Below are 18,287 nucleotides of genomic sequence, written 5' to 3' on the forward strand. Positions count from 1 at the left end.
TCTCACTAGAACTGTCTCAAATTCCTTCTTTTTGATGGGGATGTCTTTAAGGAGATGAAAATGTTCTAAAATTAGATTATGGTAATGTTTTGCATGGTTTCCCTGGTGGCTCAGCAGTGAAGAATCATCCGCCTGCCAATGCAGGAGGAATGGGTTCAATCCCTGGGTTGGGAAGATCCCCTGGAGAAGGGAATGGCAACCCACTCTAGTATTCTTGCCTGGAGAATCCCATGGATAGAAGCCTGGTGGGCTACAGTCCGTGGGTATCAAAGAATCAGGCATGACTGAGCAACTAAATAACAACAACAAAATGGTTTGTGTAAGTCTGTAAATACACTAAAACACTGAAATGCACACTTTCAATGCACAATACAGCTATTAAGAAAGGAAAGCTCCAGTAAGTACCTGACTTCTTGGCAGATGGAGGTAAGCCGCCGCCTCCGCCTGCAGCCCCACCGCCAGGGCTACCAGCACCAACACCAGGGCCTCCTGGGGAACCAGTCTTTTTACTCAGCAAACTGTTAAAGAAATTTGCCAGGACTCCTTCACTTGTAGCTCCAGCTATTAAAGAAAAAATAAAAGGATAAAAAACATTCTCAAAGCATTCCACTTCTCTGTAAATTATTACAGTAATGATACACAGAAAATGAATCACACACAGAAAATGTTCCAAATTCAAGCCAAGTTTAATCTTTTGAGGCTGGGTAACTTCTCTAATCTACTCATATGTAAAACAAAATATGAGTAAGTGTTAAGAATGTAAGGTAATTATTAAAAACTTAGAGTGTTATTTTTTCTTTACATTTTATTTCTCTTTTGCTGTGCTGGGTTCATTGCTGAACAAGGATACAGTGTTATTTTTAAAAGGCCAAAAGCATTTAAAACAGATGCTGCTTGGGAATATATATCCCTTTTGAAAGGGGTTCTTCAAAAATAGAAATAGTTGCTTCAAGTATTACACAAAGCTCTCCAATCTGATATGAAAACCAGTAGAAGCCCTAAGAGATTAATGGACAAAGGAGGGCAATAAACAATTCACAGAAGAAAAATACAAACAGGAAGGAAATACTAGGGGCGGTGGGAGCTCGTATTAGTTAATATTTAGAGAATGCTGATTAGGTTTAGGCAAATTGCAAGGCTGCATGTGGATGAGAGGTAACCCGAACAACTGAGAAACATCAGGAGAGGGCATAAAAAGATAAGAAGCCTCACTACTAACCCCACATAGGGCAACTGTTCCCACAGAAATAACCATAATGCACAGAGTTTTTTCTGCTTATTAACTGCAAATACCCCATTTCAGGTAAAACATGAATTTCTCCAATGACCTACACCTACAGGAGTGTGATTAAACATAACACAAAGCTTTTATAAAGTGCACACTACAAAGTGTATGTTAAGACTACACTGTAAAACGGTTCAGTCTGATTCACTGAGTTCCTACCTCCATAGATTCACAAAGATAAGACGCTACTGGATAAAAAAGAAAACAGCTAAGGCAAGAGGTGGGATGACACTAGGCAGATTTCTGTTGTCAAATACATTGTGCTGTTTACTCTTAAAAAGACAGACGTGTACCTTTCATGTTCGGATCGATTTTTTTTGACCCAGCAGGGATGGGTGACACGCTGGCAACATTGGACGACACAGATCTGTTTGGTGTCCGAGGGGAGCCTCCTGGGACTCTTGGGGAGGCGTCCTAAGTAAAAAGGTGAAAGCCGTATTTATAAAACCCTGAAAGCTCAACTTCACAGAAGTTACCATATAAACACTCCTTTTCAACTGCCCCCATCTCTTCCATTGGTCCCTTTATGCTGCAAGCCCTGGACAAAAGTGTTTAGCAATTGTGTCCTCGTTATCAGAACACCAGGGACCCCTCATATTTTAGCATACTAATTTTCCCTTCAATGGAAAAAGGGGAACACAAAAAAATAATGAAGTGTGGTCATGAAGAGAAGCGTGGGAGTCAGATCCAGACTCCAATCTGGACTTGCATCCTATCCCACCAACGTATAATCTCAGGCAAGCCATGATGTCCTAAAAAGCCTCCATTTCCCCACCTGCAAAATGGGGATGAGGCTAGGACTTGCCTCATCCGGCTGTTTTGAGGATTTATAAAATAACATACAAAAATGGTTCAGCCTACTAATGGATACAGGACAAATGGTACAAAATAGATCTTTATGATTTCAATATTCTAAAAGGGAATGAAAGTTTATCTTTTAAAATCTCAAAAATTCCAGCGGAGTTCTTAATTCAACTTTATATCCAAGTACACCCGTAAGAGACAGATATACAATTAATGAAATAAAAGAACTAAAACAATATGCACTGCATTTTAATCATTTAGTCAAGATCTGTAATACTGACCACAGGCCTTCCAGCTGCAGTTGGTGGTTGCTTTGCTAAAAGGGACTGAAAAACACACAAAAATTCTAAGTTAGACATTCAGTCATGTATTGCTGTTTTTAAAGAAAATGTGTACAAGAACCATTAACCATTTACCATTAACCATAACCATTAACCATACTAAGTCTGCTTCTGATGTAATTTCATACCTGTAGCTTCATGAGAAACACTTGGTCATCTTCTGCCACAATTTCCTTCTCATGCACAAACTGAAATGAGCAATGCATAAATGAACAGGTCATTATGCTACAGTCATTCATAACTCACTCTCTAGATTACTTTTTTAAAAACACCAAGAATATGAATATTACCTGTATCACATATACATGGGTGGACTGCCCTCCCCAGGGCCCTTCAGCAGAGCTGTCCAATATCGATCTGAGCTAACATAAATGTCCTATATCTGTGCTGTCCAACATGTTAGCCTGTGGCTACTGAGGAGCTGCAATAATGGCTAATGCGACTGAGGAACTGAATTTTCCCTTTAGTTTTGTACTTGCTTTATACTCAAGAGCCATATGTAACTAGTTGCTACTGCACTGGACGGCACAATCCAAGAGCCACACGCATATCAGTCATGCTTATAAAATCTGTGTAACTCAATGGTAAAGAATCCTCCTATAATGCAGGAGACGCGGGTTCAATTCCTGGGTCAGGAAGATCCCCTGGACAATGGAATGGCAACCCACTCCGGTAGTCTTGCCTGGAGAGTCTCATGGACAGAGGAGTCTGGTGAGCTACAGTCCATGGGGTTGCAAAAGAGTCAGACAAAACTTGACAACTGAACAAAAACAACAGTTAGGTGTTTTAAAAGGGCCAATAATATCCCAGTTAGGAGAACAACTTGTTCCTGGTTTCCTAAAATAAAAATATCATGTCTCTTCTATCTGCTGAATAATTAGAATTTAAAAAAAAAGGAGCTGCCAATGTCTCCTGCTCCTCCTATTTCTGTACAAGGCAGGCCATCATCTTATTTTCCGCCCAGGAGCCAGGGCGATCCTTTGGAAAGGTTAAGGCAGACTGTATCACACCTCCACTCCAACTTGCCTGCCCATCACTTTCCATCCCACTGAGCATGAAATCCAGAGTCCTGCCTGCAGCCTAATGATGAGGCCCCGCACGATCCTGACTCTGCCTTTCTTTCCTATTGCTCTGGCCCTCCGGGGGGCTCTGTTCCAGCCTCTCCAGCTGCTTTCCACACTCCTGCCTCAGGGCATGTGCACCCTCTCTTCCCTGTGCCTTCATATTCTCCCCTCTCATCAGAGACCTGCCTTCACCATCCCCAGGACTATAACCTCCCACCCCACCTGCTCACCATCCCCTCACTTGGCTTCCTTTCTAAAGCACAGATCACCACGTAGGTGATGGCATTTACACTGATTCACTACCTCATCATGGTCCTAAACGGCAGCTCAGTAAGTATTTGTGGAATGAATGAAAAACAATTTGAAGCACAATTTCACTGGTAAAAGAGAGAATGGGGAAAAAGTTGTTTTTAAAGTGTGCACTTCTTTCAATAGACACCCAAACCGAATAAGGCAGCAAATGAGTCTTCATTTGATGCTACGTTTCTTATTTCTAACTGCTCTGTAAACGGTGGATTTTTAATTAAGAACCTTATTATATGCTGAATCAACATTACTTTTTCCTGAGGCGCGTTCAAATTAAAAGTCAGTGAGAAACTTACTAAATGCGAACACTCATCTTTACACAGCTTTTCAGAAGCATCTATACTATCTAACCATAAAACACCATCCTTAGTGAAATCAAGACATATGAAAGAAGAGTATCATCTGGAATCAGATTTAAAAATTTTAAGAATGACATGCCACAACACAGAATAAAATGGAACCTGGCAGCCCCTGGATCTGCTGTGGGCTAGTAGGAACAACTAATAACCATGAAGAAGATGCAAGATCTATCTCAAGAGACAAAAGCTAACGTAGTTATTCTACCAAGGTGTTCTTGGCTTTTGATTGAGCCCCAGGTTGTAAAGTTCACGACCTGATAGAAATGAAACCCCTTACCTTTCTACCTACAATCTCAAAATTATGGACTGCCCCCTCAGTTTAAAAGACTATTAAGACCATACAGTTAAATTTACCTTTCGGACAGGTGGTTTAGTTATGATGTCTTCAAAATTATCTTCTGCTTTTAACGTTTGAAAGTTTTCATGTAATATTCCTATTTTCTTATCATTATCCCACCCTGCTGGACTAGAAAGAAATGCAAATGATAAATTCTCAACCATTTATACAGTCATTCTCTCATTCAATCAATGATCAGATTAAGGTAAACATTTTTTATGAAGTTAAATCTGACCAATTATGGGAAATTAATCTATTACAATACTCAAGTTAAAGTTTACTAATTTCTACTTAAACATCAATTTTCTTGATTTTAGAACTGACATTACAAGTTTTTTATTTGAGAGGAAGTAATCATTAGTTTTACCTCCCAAGTTATTCAGATAGCTTTCCAAAGCATATCTAGGTTATACACTGGGCCCTTTATGAACCATAACCAATTAAAGAATAAACACATTGACTGAAACATGCGCCCAATAGATAGGTTAGCTCTAATAGCTGCCTTTCAAAAAGGCTCAGGCCAGCAGCAAATCTAAAAGGCAACAATAACAGATCAAAGCATGTTATAAATAAAATAATCGAGGAACAGATTCTCATCAATTCATCATGGAAAAGTTTACTGGTCTCACTTCAAAACCAAAAATGATAATATAGCATCAAACTGCAGCAACAGTACATGATAGAACAATATACTCAGGAGTACAGTGTAGGATTTTCCTGGTGGTCCAGTGGTTAAGACTGTGCACTTCCAATGCAGGGGGCAAGGGTTCGACCGTTGGTCAGGGAACTAAGATCCCATGTGCTGCATGGCACGGCCAAAAAAATTAAAAAAAAAAAAAAAAAAGCATACTTACATAAATACTGCATCTTTTTCCACAACAACAGCAGGAATCTTATAAGGAAATCCATAGAGTTTCTGGACGATGTATTTATATACTAAATCTATATTTTTATTTTCTTTTACTGAAGTGTAAATAAGTGCTGCACCATCTGAATAATACCGTTAAAGAAATTTTTGGACAAACTCCATGAAAAGGTACTGTAAAATTCTGTGTTCTCAGCTTAACATTTACACATATTAGTTCCAAAAATAATTTCCACAGATATAATTACATGGTAATCAAGAATATCAAACCCATAAAGTATTTCACAAAGGTTAAATTCAAATAAAACAATCTCTACATAACTGATTTAACTCAGGAGGGCAAAAACCTCGTTAGCCAAGAAAGTAAAGGTAATTAACTGGGTCCACTACTACCTCTGTATTTATAGCACATGAAGATGAGATTTGTTTTTGCTTTTCACCTTCCTAAACTTCATGAAGGAGGGATATTATTTATCAAAACAACTGTCTTGCCTCTTCAACAAAGGTAACTGGCACTAGCATCTCTTATAGTTTTTACTAGTCTCAGGAATCAGGACTTTGGGGAGAAAGCTCAGGAAAGCCACTGAACAGAGAAGATGAACCATCAAGGAGCTTTCAGGAACAATCCACGGCAACTGTGACCGAAATGTGATATAACACAAGCCTACATGAAGACGCAGTAATTAACGCAGATTCTAACTCTGACCTTTATCCAAATGACTTGGTGGATCAAAAGATCAAAAGAGGCATGTAGAAAAAGGGGCCAAGTGACTACTGACAGATGATGTGGTAGGAGTGGCTACAGAAATTCTGACCACTGCTCAGGGTGATCTGCCAGCGCTTGACGCTAGGTCCCCAGAGAAACAGTAACTCAGGCCAAGAGGAAATGATGAGACTGGTCTAACCTCTGAACTGGGATATTCATATTTTCTAGGACAGGAACCAAAGCTTGAGAACCTTGAAGCAGTATTGCTAAATATACTTAACTTGTCATAATACTTAATTTGGCAGAAACAAACTTCTTAATCTTAAGTAAAAGCTTAACTGTGTGAACTTGTCAACAATCTTTCTCACAGAGAGAACCAATTTATGATAATTTGGGAGATTTATACAGCTGGAAAATTTGCATTACAATGAAAACCTTTTTAATTTTAAAGGAAACATGATTTGGAATGGTGGCCCTCGCTCCCTGGTAGCTCAGACAGTAAAGCCTCTGCCTGCAGTGCAGGAGACCCAGGTTCAATCCCTGGGTCGGGGAGATCCCTGGAGAGGCAAATGGCAACCCACTCCAGTAGTACTGCCTGGAAAACCCCATGGACCGAGGAGCCTGGCAGGTTACAGTCCTTGGGGTCGCACAGAGTCAGACACGACTAAGCAACTTACTGTTCACTTCACTTCACTCACTGACACACCCCCCCACACACACATCTCTCTCTCCTGAAGTGATTTGTTTTATATTCTTTTAAAATCAACCGGCTTTACTACAGGTCTGTAATTATTTTAGTGGACAGTCTTCTTCCTGATTACATCTCTCTATATACATTTTCAAGTGTAGTTTTAAATAACCACTTAAAGAGACTGCTTGTTCTCAAATTCTCTAATCTGCAAAGATAACAAAAAAAAGGCCATAAACACCTAACTGCAATTACTCCCACTTTTTGTTTTCTTTGGCAAACGAATGCCCTTTAATTCAACCCAACTAACCATTACGTGACATGAGAAAGCACAGCAGAGGACAAAGTGCTGAAGGAAAAGGGGAAAGGGAGACTCCCAGTATCAAGTGATCTTATTCGTTATTCAGGCAGGCTTTCTCCACGCGGTCTTTGAAGTCAACATTCACTGATGGAGATGAAAGCCTTCGGACGCTCTAAACACGTGTCCGTCACTTACTCTTCCTATCTACTCCTAACACCTATCGCTCAGTCACTTTTCAGACCCACAAGCTTTGGTTTAGGAATGCAACTGCAAAACATCTGATCCAGGAGGGCGAGTAAGCACACTTCTCCTTCAGTGCTCTCAAGCCATCTGAAGTTTTCAACAGGAAATTCTAAAAGCATTCACTCACTGATTCATTTTATCCTTTGCTTAGCTATAAATGTTATTCACTGGCTCATCTAATCCTTGCAACCTAGACTACAAAAGATTCCTATGATTGGTTTTCTAACCTTGTGATCATCAAAATTATCCAGAAAGCTTTTTCAGAATTTAACATAGAGTTCTCCAGCCTTCCTTTTGAATGTTTCAATTCAGTTAAGTCTTAGATGGGCACAGCCAGATTTAAAAACCATTTAAAACCATTGCATCAGACTATGCAATGAAGATGAATGCATACTCTGGAGATGATTAACATACGAAACAGATTAAAAATAAGAACACACAAACCCAAACACTGATCTTGCCCTACCACCCACCCCCAAGTAATGAACACCAGTTTTAAATGAGAACATTTACAATGCTAACTTGTTAGAATTTTCTGCATAAGTCTAAGAATTATTTTTCTTAATCACAGTAGTTTAAACACATCAAATCAAAGTTACATATTTCAGTACCTGCTTTTGTATCTCAAAATACCAAGATATAAATGACTTGGGAATTGAAATTTCTGACCAGAGGTAGGAAGATAAAAAATTTTATGGAATTTCTAAGTTCATCAATTTACTCCTCTACTTAAATAAACAAACAGCTTAGAAATATTGCACCAATCAATGTATTAAAAGGATACACTGTAAACAAAACTTCCGGATATGTGACTGAATAAAATCAAAATGCTCATCTCTGTAGTCATGTTCTTTCTCCAACACACTAATGGCATCACACTGATGAGTTAAAATAATTTTAAAAAGAACAATATTAACTTTAAATAATAATATAATGATTTAAATTCAATTTTCGGTGGGAGAACATCACAAAACTACAACTCAGATATGGTGACTGACCGGCAGGACCTAGAGTATCAATTCCTCCTATCTGTCTAGAGACGTTCAGTCAGAGTCTTGAGACTAATGAATGCTTTTATTACTTAAAGAAGTACTGACTTCTATGATACACTGATCTCTTCGGTGATGAGAACACCAAAGAGAAAGTTTTGGTACATAACGGAAGAACAACAGGACAAGCTTATAAAAGGCGGTTACACTTGTTAACTCAATGACTTACATCCTAGAACAAGTTCTCTAAAGCACTCTGTGTATCCAGGGAGTCTGTACCGCATACCATTTCCCCTTTGTTCCTCTGATTATCTGACAACTCTAAATTGACCTTCATTACTTTTCTGGTGCTTTTATTTACTCTCACTGCAATTTTACCAACAGCACAAAAGGGGAATTACAGGGTATTTCTGAAATGTGACCAGTACAATCAACGAAACAACTCTGATTTCTACTTGCAACAAAGAAATGTTAGGAAAAAAATTAAAGCACGTTCCAAACATCATGACATCCAAGTAACGTCACCAAAACTTCTGAATTGGAAGCTTATGAAATCTTAAAAACAAACAAGGTCCAATCCAGATTGGGGTCCAATCTGTCATTTTTTTGTCATGCATATATATACCATAGAACTTTTTCCTTTATAAACAGCATATAAGATGTGGCATATTTGTCCATTCTATAGAACTGAGAGCATTTCAAATTATTAAAGATACATATAATTACTATAATGACAGTTGGCAAAGCATGATAGTTTACTAAAGATATTTTTAACTGAACTATGAGGATGTGGCAAGTAGTAGTCTGAATCTCAATTTCCAGGGTCTCTAAAATGAGTTGTGTAACCCATCTCATCTGAGACACACATTCTCCCACACCCACACATTTTAAAAGCTCTTAAACTCAAGTAGAACTGATGGTGCCTTAGATTCTATGAAATACTATAAATGATCTCTTCTGGCTTGAAAATTTTCTGAATTTATGACTCATCTGATACTGATTCAGGTCCCTTTTAAACTTAACATTTCTTTCATTAGAAAATAAGAGCTTTTATGAGGCAATCTGCAGTGTAAAAGCAGGAAAATATCTGCCAATAAACAGCTGTTTGCCAAACAAAATCAAAACAAACCACACACGAAAGGATTCTATTGGGAGAGCTTAAGCACAGATTTATAGAAAAGGTACAAGTAACACTTCTAACTACACCAGAATCACCATTTGAAAAGCAGGCAACAAATTTTGACTTAATTATTTTAAATCGTACTCCCACTCCTTTGTTATTGATAATTTCTGCTGTGTTTAAAGTAAAACTTAAACTATATTTTAAAATTTATCATTTTTATTCCAAAGATGAATTCCATACCCTCTTTCAATTATATGCACAAATTTCACATTACTTTTTGATAATAATTTTAGATAGCAAAAGCATTTACATGTTCTGTCATTTTCTTAACTAGTCCGTGGCTTACTAAAGTAAAGACACACTACTTAGGATCAAATAGGGAGAAGATGAAGTATAAATTATTTTTTAAAGGAAATCTGATTTTATTATAAAGCGTATACATACCGTGACAGAATGAACAGAATTTTTATAATAGCAACCCTACCAGAATCTCTTTAATAAAAGGCTTTTGATAGATGCATATCAACTTTACATAATGAGCACTGATAGGCCTTTAAAATCAAGTCCATTTTACATAATCTCCTAATATATCAAGATATCAGCATATATAACTCAATGCAGGAAAATATTTTACAAACTTGATAATCATCATCTTACATGTAATTCTTTCTACTTAACTGACTGTACAATTTGAAGTCTAATCAGAATTAGGAAAATGAAATTCGATCACAACAGAACATCTGAAGTAACACTTTCTTTCAAAAAAAAAAAAACACTACGATTTAGATCACAAAGGGAACATGTGAACAGCATTCAATATTTTAAACTATTATTTCTAGTTTGGAAGTTACCTAGAAAAACTAATGCGTCACCTCCACAAGGAGCCTAGAAAATGAACAGCTGTCCGCCCCGGGCCAACATCAGCAGCAGAACCTACAGGACGCAGACTAACCTTTGTGCAAACTGCCAGCACTGGGACGCCCAGGTTCTGGGTCAGCGTGTCCGCACCCAGAGGCAGCAGCACGCTGTCATCTTTCTCTTCCTGGGACGCGGTATTTCTTCTCTGAGGGGAAGCTGGGAAATCTTCTCCTGGTTCTACATATTCTTGAAAATCTCTAACCACTGAAAATCAAAGTAAGGTAATTTAATACACAGTTTAGAAACAGCTTTTCATTTCAGTAGGTAGCTTTACCGCCATAATCTAGACACATTTTTTACTAGAGTTCGTACTTGGTCTTCTAAGAAACAAAAAGGGCTTGAGAAATCTGTTTCAAAGACAGTATACAAATACTGGACACTGGACCCACATTAATTATCAGGAGGCAGAATAAACATTGAGTGGCTCCAAAGAGTGGGGCTCAATGCAGGCCTGGTTCATCTGTGCAAATTACTATGAGCAAGTCACAACTGAGCTTTGTCCCTCTTCCTCTCTAACTCACAAAGGGCACTTGAAAGGATAAAAGAAAAGATAAATGTGTGCTGGCAGGGGGCCCACAATTTAAAAGATGGTTCCAGATGACTTTCTAATATTAACTTCTTCTCTCTAAACGTTTTATTCAGGTCTTTTTATCGAGGTGCAATCTTGAGCCATATTTATTCTATCACTCCCATAAGAACTAATAAGGTATTACCGAAACTGATAAATTTTTAGAACTCATCTGCAAAACTATCAAAACCTTCACTTAAAAAAAAGCTACTGTGAATATACCAAGGGCCTTAACAAAGTATACTTTGATACAGTAATTCCTCTTCAAGGAATTCTTAAGGAACCAACGACAGATACACACAGGGATTTCCACATGACTGATTTTCATGTTTAAAGGCACAGGATGAGAAGTGCGCGAGGGACTATCACACGGATCACAGAGGAGGAAAACGCCCCCGCGCTGACACGAGGTCAGGGAGAGGGCCTCGGGAGCAGTGGCCGTGTGTGGCCCTCCTCAGGACGCAGGGGCGCGGGCACCTCTGCACGCGTGCACAGTCGCTTCACTCAGACCCATGGGCTGCAGCCTCACGGGTTCCCCCACCCGTGGGGGTTCTCCAAGGCAGGAACACTGGAGTGGGCCACCATGCCCTCCTCCAGGGGATCCTCGCGACCCAGGGATCCAACCCGGGGCGTCTCCTGTATCTTCTGCATCACAGGTTAATTCTTTACCACCAAGCTAACCAGGAAGCCCGTGCACACCTTTACTGCCCTTCAAATCGGAGGCTGAAACCTCACCGTGGTTCTCAAGTTTGAGCACGCACCAGAAGCTTCTCACACAGCAGTCTACGGCAGGGCCTGAGAATATGTATTTCTAACAAACTCCCAGCTGTACCGTTACTGGCCGTGGGACCACAGACTGAGAACCACCTTACGGCAGAAACTTAGAGAGGCAGGAAAACGCCCCATAGGCAATGGCCAACAAGAAAAGAAAGATATAGATTAAAAGCAGTGAGATATCTTTTTCAATGGTTTAGGGTATACGTTCTCTTAAGTTTTTACTGTTTCCATGCATATAAATTCCAGTAAGCTGTCAAATTTCCCCTAAAAGTTATCAGCTAATGACAGCAAAGAACAGCAGCATACCATCTGCATATTTCCTTAAACGAAATGCAAGACTGACATATGAAGAGCTCTCAGTGAAATAAAGAATTGTGACGACTGATTTACAACTTGTCAGAAATGCCCCATATTATTTTCATAATTTCCATGAAAATTTCCAACTTACATGGGCACATACAAAATATATTATGTACTTCATAAACCATAAAACCAGCTTAACATCTTTTTATTATAGTGTTAACATCCTTATGGACATACTTCATTTTGACAAGGTTAATAAGATTGTTCCACTTAACAAGAAACTAAACTACTGAAAATGAGCAGCTGTAGAAAGATTCAGAATTTTTCATCCTGAAATACTGCTCTGCAAATGAACACATACGGCCTTTTGGCAAAGAAGAAAGGGCATCTCTTCAGAAGAGTCTGCCATTATGTTTATGTTTCCAGTGTAAAGCTATATTAAAATCTAGCACGTCATCCAAATTGAATTTCAAAGGCAGTACTCACATTATGTTTCCTTCATTAAACATTTTTCAAACTCAAAAATTCCTAACAATTATGAAAGTCAACTAGGAAATTTTGTCTTCAAAATCTGTATTGTCTAGACTACTCACACTTTTGTTCCATCTCTTTCATTTCTTCAGGAGGAATTTTCAATTTGTCAATATGTTCTCTAACAACACTTGCCCATTTCTGTAAAGAATCCAAAGCAGTCCAAGGCTTTGACATATCAACAACCAGCATAACTAGAGTGTCCTTCAGAGAAATGGCATCCAGTGAAAATTTAAGGAGGCCTTTGTGATATGGGTCTCCATCCAAGATCCATACATTACATCTTGTTTGATCTGCAAAAGACAAAAAAGGTTACCAAGGCAACAAGATAGTCATTTCATCATCCAACTCGCAATACTACCTGGTATTTTAGGGCAGCTCCACAGGAAAGGTTTCCTCTGGCAAGGTTCAACTACTTAGGTGACATCTACCAATTCAGTTAATTTCTAACAAATACTCAAGAAAATGATTTAACTGCCAACACAGAAAATGAGCATCCTCCACTTTGTATTTCTCAATCCCAACCACAGACTGAATCGTGTTTCTATTCTTACCATCAGAAGATAGAGCCATGCATATTCAAGATACTATATACAAAAATGAGAAAGCAAGTGGTCTACAGAAGATAAAAATGGCTGATCAGATGAAAAAAGCTGGGAAGTAGATGACATTTTCTTTTCAAAAAATGAGAAGACGATAAAAGGAGGGCAAAATATTCACAGAATACTCTTATTTCACTAAACAGGGGAGAAAAGGAACTGAAAAACAGATTCTTCAAGGTCAGCGAGAAAGCTGAGGTTCACACACCAATACCTTAAGATGTTTAAAAATACCACCATATAAATCCCAATCCCAAACCAATAAAAGTATGCCCTAAACTATTTACTGACTGGCATGAGATAGTACGAATCCTGGTAAAAAAAAATGACACTAAGAAAAGTCAAAGACTAACATTCATATGGACAGCAGCACAACCTGAAGACAGACATCAGAAAAATTAATTACAAGTAAATGACACTCACCATCCCTGTCTTCATCATGAACATTTAAGTACAAATATTCCAGTCCTCTTCCTTTCTTGTACTCCTCTATTCCCTGAATTTTTCTTATTAAGCTTGTTTTTCCAGCTCCGTCTTCACCTGTAAAAAGGACAAATCTTTAAAATTATAATGTGGACTATTTAAGGATGCTCTCTAGTGTGCTAAGTGAAAAACCCAATTGGAACTAGCTTCAACCAAAAGGGTAATTTGCCAGAAGATGACTAGGTAACTATACAGATTAAGATGCAGACTTCACCTCCATGATTCTCTCTCCACTTTCTCCACTCCTCTTGTTCAGCCTCTCTTTCTTCTATTAAGAATGATCTCCTCTGTGCCTATCTTTTAAGAAGCTCAACTCTTACACCATCCTCATTCAATCTACAAGGAATACAAGACTCTCTGTCAGCTTTCAGTCTGAAGACGCTCAGGTAAAGACTTCTAGTTGGTCCAGGTGGCATCACGTGCACACACCCAAGGGCCACTCATGAAGGAAGGGTAGGAGGTAAAAACGGACCAGCGCAGGGGCCTGTGACTGGCCTCACCCAGATCACGAAGCCACGAGAAGTAAGTAGCAAAGGAGAGGGGTGAGTAACTCGGGGGTAGTGAGTTAAGCAAGAACAAGGGTAGAGAGAATGTAGGATAGACAAAAACTGTAGGCTTAAAAAATATTAATAGCAAGAAATCATGTGACTTAAACCTGGCACAAATTTCAGAAGCTTAAACCTAGGCCAGCTATTTGATGGTTTGGTAGGAGGTTTTTTAAAAAGGTTTAATATTGTGATTTTAAATACTACATGTTACTATTTCATGGACTTAATCTGTTATTGGCAATATGTCACTAGTACTTAATAAAAGTGTATTTCTTGGATCTAAGGACTTATTTCTACAGATTCATGAGTTCTCTGAGAATTTCAAAGTTATTTTCAATTTTCATGTTAGCATTTAAGAAATTATATATATCCTGGATCTTCTAACTATCTTTAGATGTCAAAGCTGTCAAGAATCTGCAGTACCAACCTGTGCACTGGTGTTTATTATCCTCCTGGTGCCAAGCTAAGGCCAAGTGATGCAGACAGAATAGAGCAGCGGCAAGCCAAACTCACAAGAAGTGTCCCAGGGAAGTCAAAGCTGTTTTCAACTGCCCTGGTCCTACTGGTTTTAAACCACTTCCCAACACTTCATGGCATAAGTGTAGCCTTTGCTATTGTTGTTCAGTCGCTTCAGTAGTGTCCAAATCGTTGGGACCGCATGGACTGTAGCCCGCCAGGCTCCTCTGTCCATAAGATTTTCCAGGCAAGAATACTGGAGTGGGTTGCCATTTCCTACTCCAGGGCATCTTCCCAACACAGGAACCAAACCTGTGTCTCCTGCATTGCAGGTGGACTCTTTACTGCTGAGCCACCAGGGAAGCCAGTATTTAAAAGATGCTTGGGAAAAACGGATGCTGAAGAAGCCGAAGCTGAATGGTTCTATGAAGACCTACAGGACCTTCTAGAACTAACACGCAAAACAGACGTCCTGTTCATTATAGGGGCTGGAATGCAAGAGTAGGAAGTCAAGAATCACCTGGAGTAACAGGCAAACTTGGCCTTGGAGTGCGGAATGAAGCAGGGCAAAGGAAAATAGAGTTTTGCCAAGAGAACGCACTGGTCATAGCAAACACCCTCTTCCGACAACACAAGAGAAGACTCTACACATGGACTTCACCAGATGGTCAATACTGAAATCAGATTGATTACATTCTTTGCAGCCAAAGATGGAGAAGCTCTATACAGTCAGCAAAAACAAGGCCGGGAGCTGACTGTGGCTCAGATCATGAACTCCTTATTGCCAAATTCAGACTCAAACTGAATAAAGCAGGGAAAACCACTAGACCATTCAGGTATGACCTAAATCAAATCCCTTATGACTATACAGTGGAAGTGAGAAATGGGACTAGATCTGATAGAGAGCCTGATCAACTATGGATGGAGGTTCGTGACATGGTACAGGAGACAGGGATCAAGACCATCCCCAAGAAAAAGAAATGCAAAAAAGCAAAATGGCTGTCTGAGGAGGCCTTACAAATAGCTGTGAAAAGAAGAGAAGTGAAAAGCAAAGGAGAAAAGGAAAGATATTCCCATTTGAATGCAGAGTTCCAAAAAATAGCAAGGAGTGATAAGAAAGCCTTCCTCAGCGATCAATGCAAAGAAATAGAGGAAGACAACAGAATGGGAAAGACTAGAGATCTCTTCAAGAAAAATCAGAGATACCAAGGGAATATTTCATACAAAGATGAGTTCAATAAAGGACAGAAATGGTATGGACCTAACAGAAGCAGAAGATATTAAGAAGAGGTGGCAAGAATACACAGAAGAACTGTACAAAAAAGATCTTCACGACCCAGATAATCACAATGGTGTGATCACTCACCTAGAGCCAGACATCATGGAATGTGAAGTCGGGTGGGCCTTAGAAAGCATCACTACAAACAAAGCTAGTGGATGTGATGGAATTCCAGTTGTGCTATTTCAAATCCTGAAAGATGATGCTGTTAAAGTGCTACACTCAATATGCCAGCAAATTTGGAAAACTCAGCAATGGCCACAGGACTGGAAAAGGTCAGTTTTCATTCCAATCCCAAAGAAAGGCCATCCCAAAGAATGCTCAAACTACTGCACAATTGCATTCATCTCACACACTAGTAAAGTAATGCTCAAAATTCTCCAAGCCAGGCTTCAGCAACACGTGAACCGCAAACTTCCACATGTTCAAGCTGATTTTAGAAAAGGCAGAGGAACCAGAGATCAAACTGCCAATATCCGCTGCATCATCGAAAAAGCAAGAGAGCTCCAGGAAAATATCTATTTCTGCTTTACTGACTATGCCAAAGCCTTCAACTGTGTGGATCATAATACACTGTGGAAAATTCTGAAAGAGATGGGAATACCAGACCACCTGACCTGCCTCTTGAGAAAGCTATATGCAGGTCAGGAAGCAACAATTAGAACTGGACATGGAACAACAGACTGGTTCAAAATAGGAAGAGGAGTACGTCAAGGCTGTATATTGTCACCCTGCTTATTTAACTTATATGCAGAGTACATCATGAGAGAAACTGGGCTGGAAGAAGCACAAGCTGGAATCAAGATTGCTGGGAGAAATATCAGTAACCTCAGATATGCAGATGACACCACCCTTATGGCAGAGAGTGAAGAGGAACTAAAAAGCCTCTTGATCAAAGTGAAAAAGAAGAGTGAAAAAGTTGGCTTAAAGCTCAACATTCAGAAAACTAAGATCATAGCATCCGGTCCCATCACTTCATGGGAAATAGATGGGAAAACAGTGGAAGCAGTGTCAGGCTTTATTTTTGGGGGCTCCAAAATCACTGCAGATGGTGACTGCAGCCATGAAATTAAAAGACGCTTACTCCTTGGAAGGAAAGATATGACCAACTTAGACAGCATATTAAAAAGCAGAGACATTACTTTGCCAACAAAGGTCCATCTGGTCAAGGCTGTGGTTTTCCAGTGGTCATGTATGGATGTTAGAGTTGGACTATGAAGAAAGCTGAGCGCCGAAAAATTGATGCTTTTGAACTGTGGTGTTGGAGAAGACTCTTGAGAGTCCCTTGGACTGCAAGGAGATCCAACCAGTCCATCCTAAAGGAGATCAGTCCTGGGTGTTCAATGGAAGAACTGCTGCTGAAGCTGAAACTCCAGTACTTTGGCCACCGGATTCGAAGAGTTGACTCACTGGAAAAGACCCTGATGCTGGGAAAGATTGAGGGCAGGAGGAGAAGGGGACGACAGAGGATGAGATGGCTGGATGGCATCACCGACTGGACGGACATGAGTTTGAGTAAACTCTGGGAGTTGGTGATGGACAGGGAGGCCTGGCGTGCTACAGTTCATGGGGTTGCAAAGAGTCGGACACGACTGAGCAACTGAACTGGACTGAACTGGGAAAAAAGTCTGTATTTAAGTAGATGCCTGGAAGAAAACTATTTCCAGGAGAGCAGTAAGTGTGGCCTTAACTAAGCAATAAAGAACTTACCATTAAAAAGAGTACTAATTTTTCAGTACTATTTTTGCAGTAAACTATTAAAATGATCCACCAAGGGCATTTCCTGGTGGTCCAGTGTTCAGGACTCAGTGCTTCCCCTCCTGAAGTTGGGTTCAATCCCTGGTCAGGGAACTAAGATCCCACAAGCCACGTGGTGCGGACAAAACAAAATACAGAGTCCATCAAAATAACAAACTGGGCTGAAAACAGTAATAACTATGCTAATGACATGCATTCCATGGTGATCACACTTAAAATAGAACTCATAAATTCAACCAGTGAAAATGAAAACACAGACTTCAGTTTACTATTAAGCTTACTTAATTTCAGCAAAACATCATTTGTTATACTGATTACTAATTTGAATGTTATCAGTTTTACAGTTTTTATCGCATTTACTTTATAATTTTTTTTTTTTTTTGGTTGCATCATGCAGCTCGTGGGACTTTACGCAATCAGGGATCAAACCAACACCCTCTGCACTGAAAGTGTAGAGTCTTAACAACTGGACTGCCAGGGAAGTCTCTATATAATTTGCTTTTGTAGTTCAAGAACTATAAAACAAAATTTAAGAATTTATATCTAGTCAACTAAGTGGGCATGAGCAACAGACATAGAACAGTCTAAATCATAGTGAGATCTAGGAAAACTAGCTTTTAAAGACGGTCCTTGGCATGATCAGAGGATTTTTAAGG

The 18,287-nt window shown here is 39.3% G+C and overlaps 1 protein-coding gene across 1 annotated transcript in view; it reads right to left on the reverse strand.

Moving 5' to 3' along the window:
* The window catches only part of DYNC1LI1 (dynein cytoplasmic 1 light intermediate chain 1), a 52,248-nt gene that overhangs the window by 3,184 nt on the left and 30,777 nt on the right, over positions 1 to 18,287 (reverse strand). Inside the window, exons 3-12 of the mRNA XM_043886156.1 lie at positions 13,531 to 13,647; positions 12,571 to 12,801; positions 10,364 to 10,533; positions 8,084 to 8,177; positions 5,351 to 5,486; positions 4,514 to 4,625; positions 2,559 to 2,618; positions 2,371 to 2,415; positions 1,579 to 1,699; positions 406 to 561 (exon numbers count right to left, since the gene is read on the reverse strand). Of these exons, the coding sequence (XP_043742091.1) occupies positions 406 to 561; positions 1,579 to 1,699; positions 2,371 to 2,415; positions 2,559 to 2,618; positions 4,514 to 4,625; positions 5,351 to 5,486; positions 8,084 to 8,177; positions 10,364 to 10,533; positions 12,571 to 12,801; positions 13,531 to 13,647 (1,242 nt within the window). The remainder of the gene's footprint in view (positions 1 to 405; positions 562 to 1,578; positions 1,700 to 2,370; positions 2,416 to 2,558; positions 2,619 to 4,513; positions 4,626 to 5,350; positions 5,487 to 8,083; positions 8,178 to 10,363; positions 10,534 to 12,570; positions 12,802 to 13,530; positions 13,648 to 18,287) is intronic.

This window comes from Cervus elaphus, chromosome 24 (genome assembly GCF_910594005.1).
Source record: "Cervus elaphus chromosome 24, mCerEla1.1, whole genome shotgun sequence".
NCBI lineage: Eukaryota > Metazoa > Chordata > Mammalia > Artiodactyla > Cervidae > Cervus > Cervus elaphus.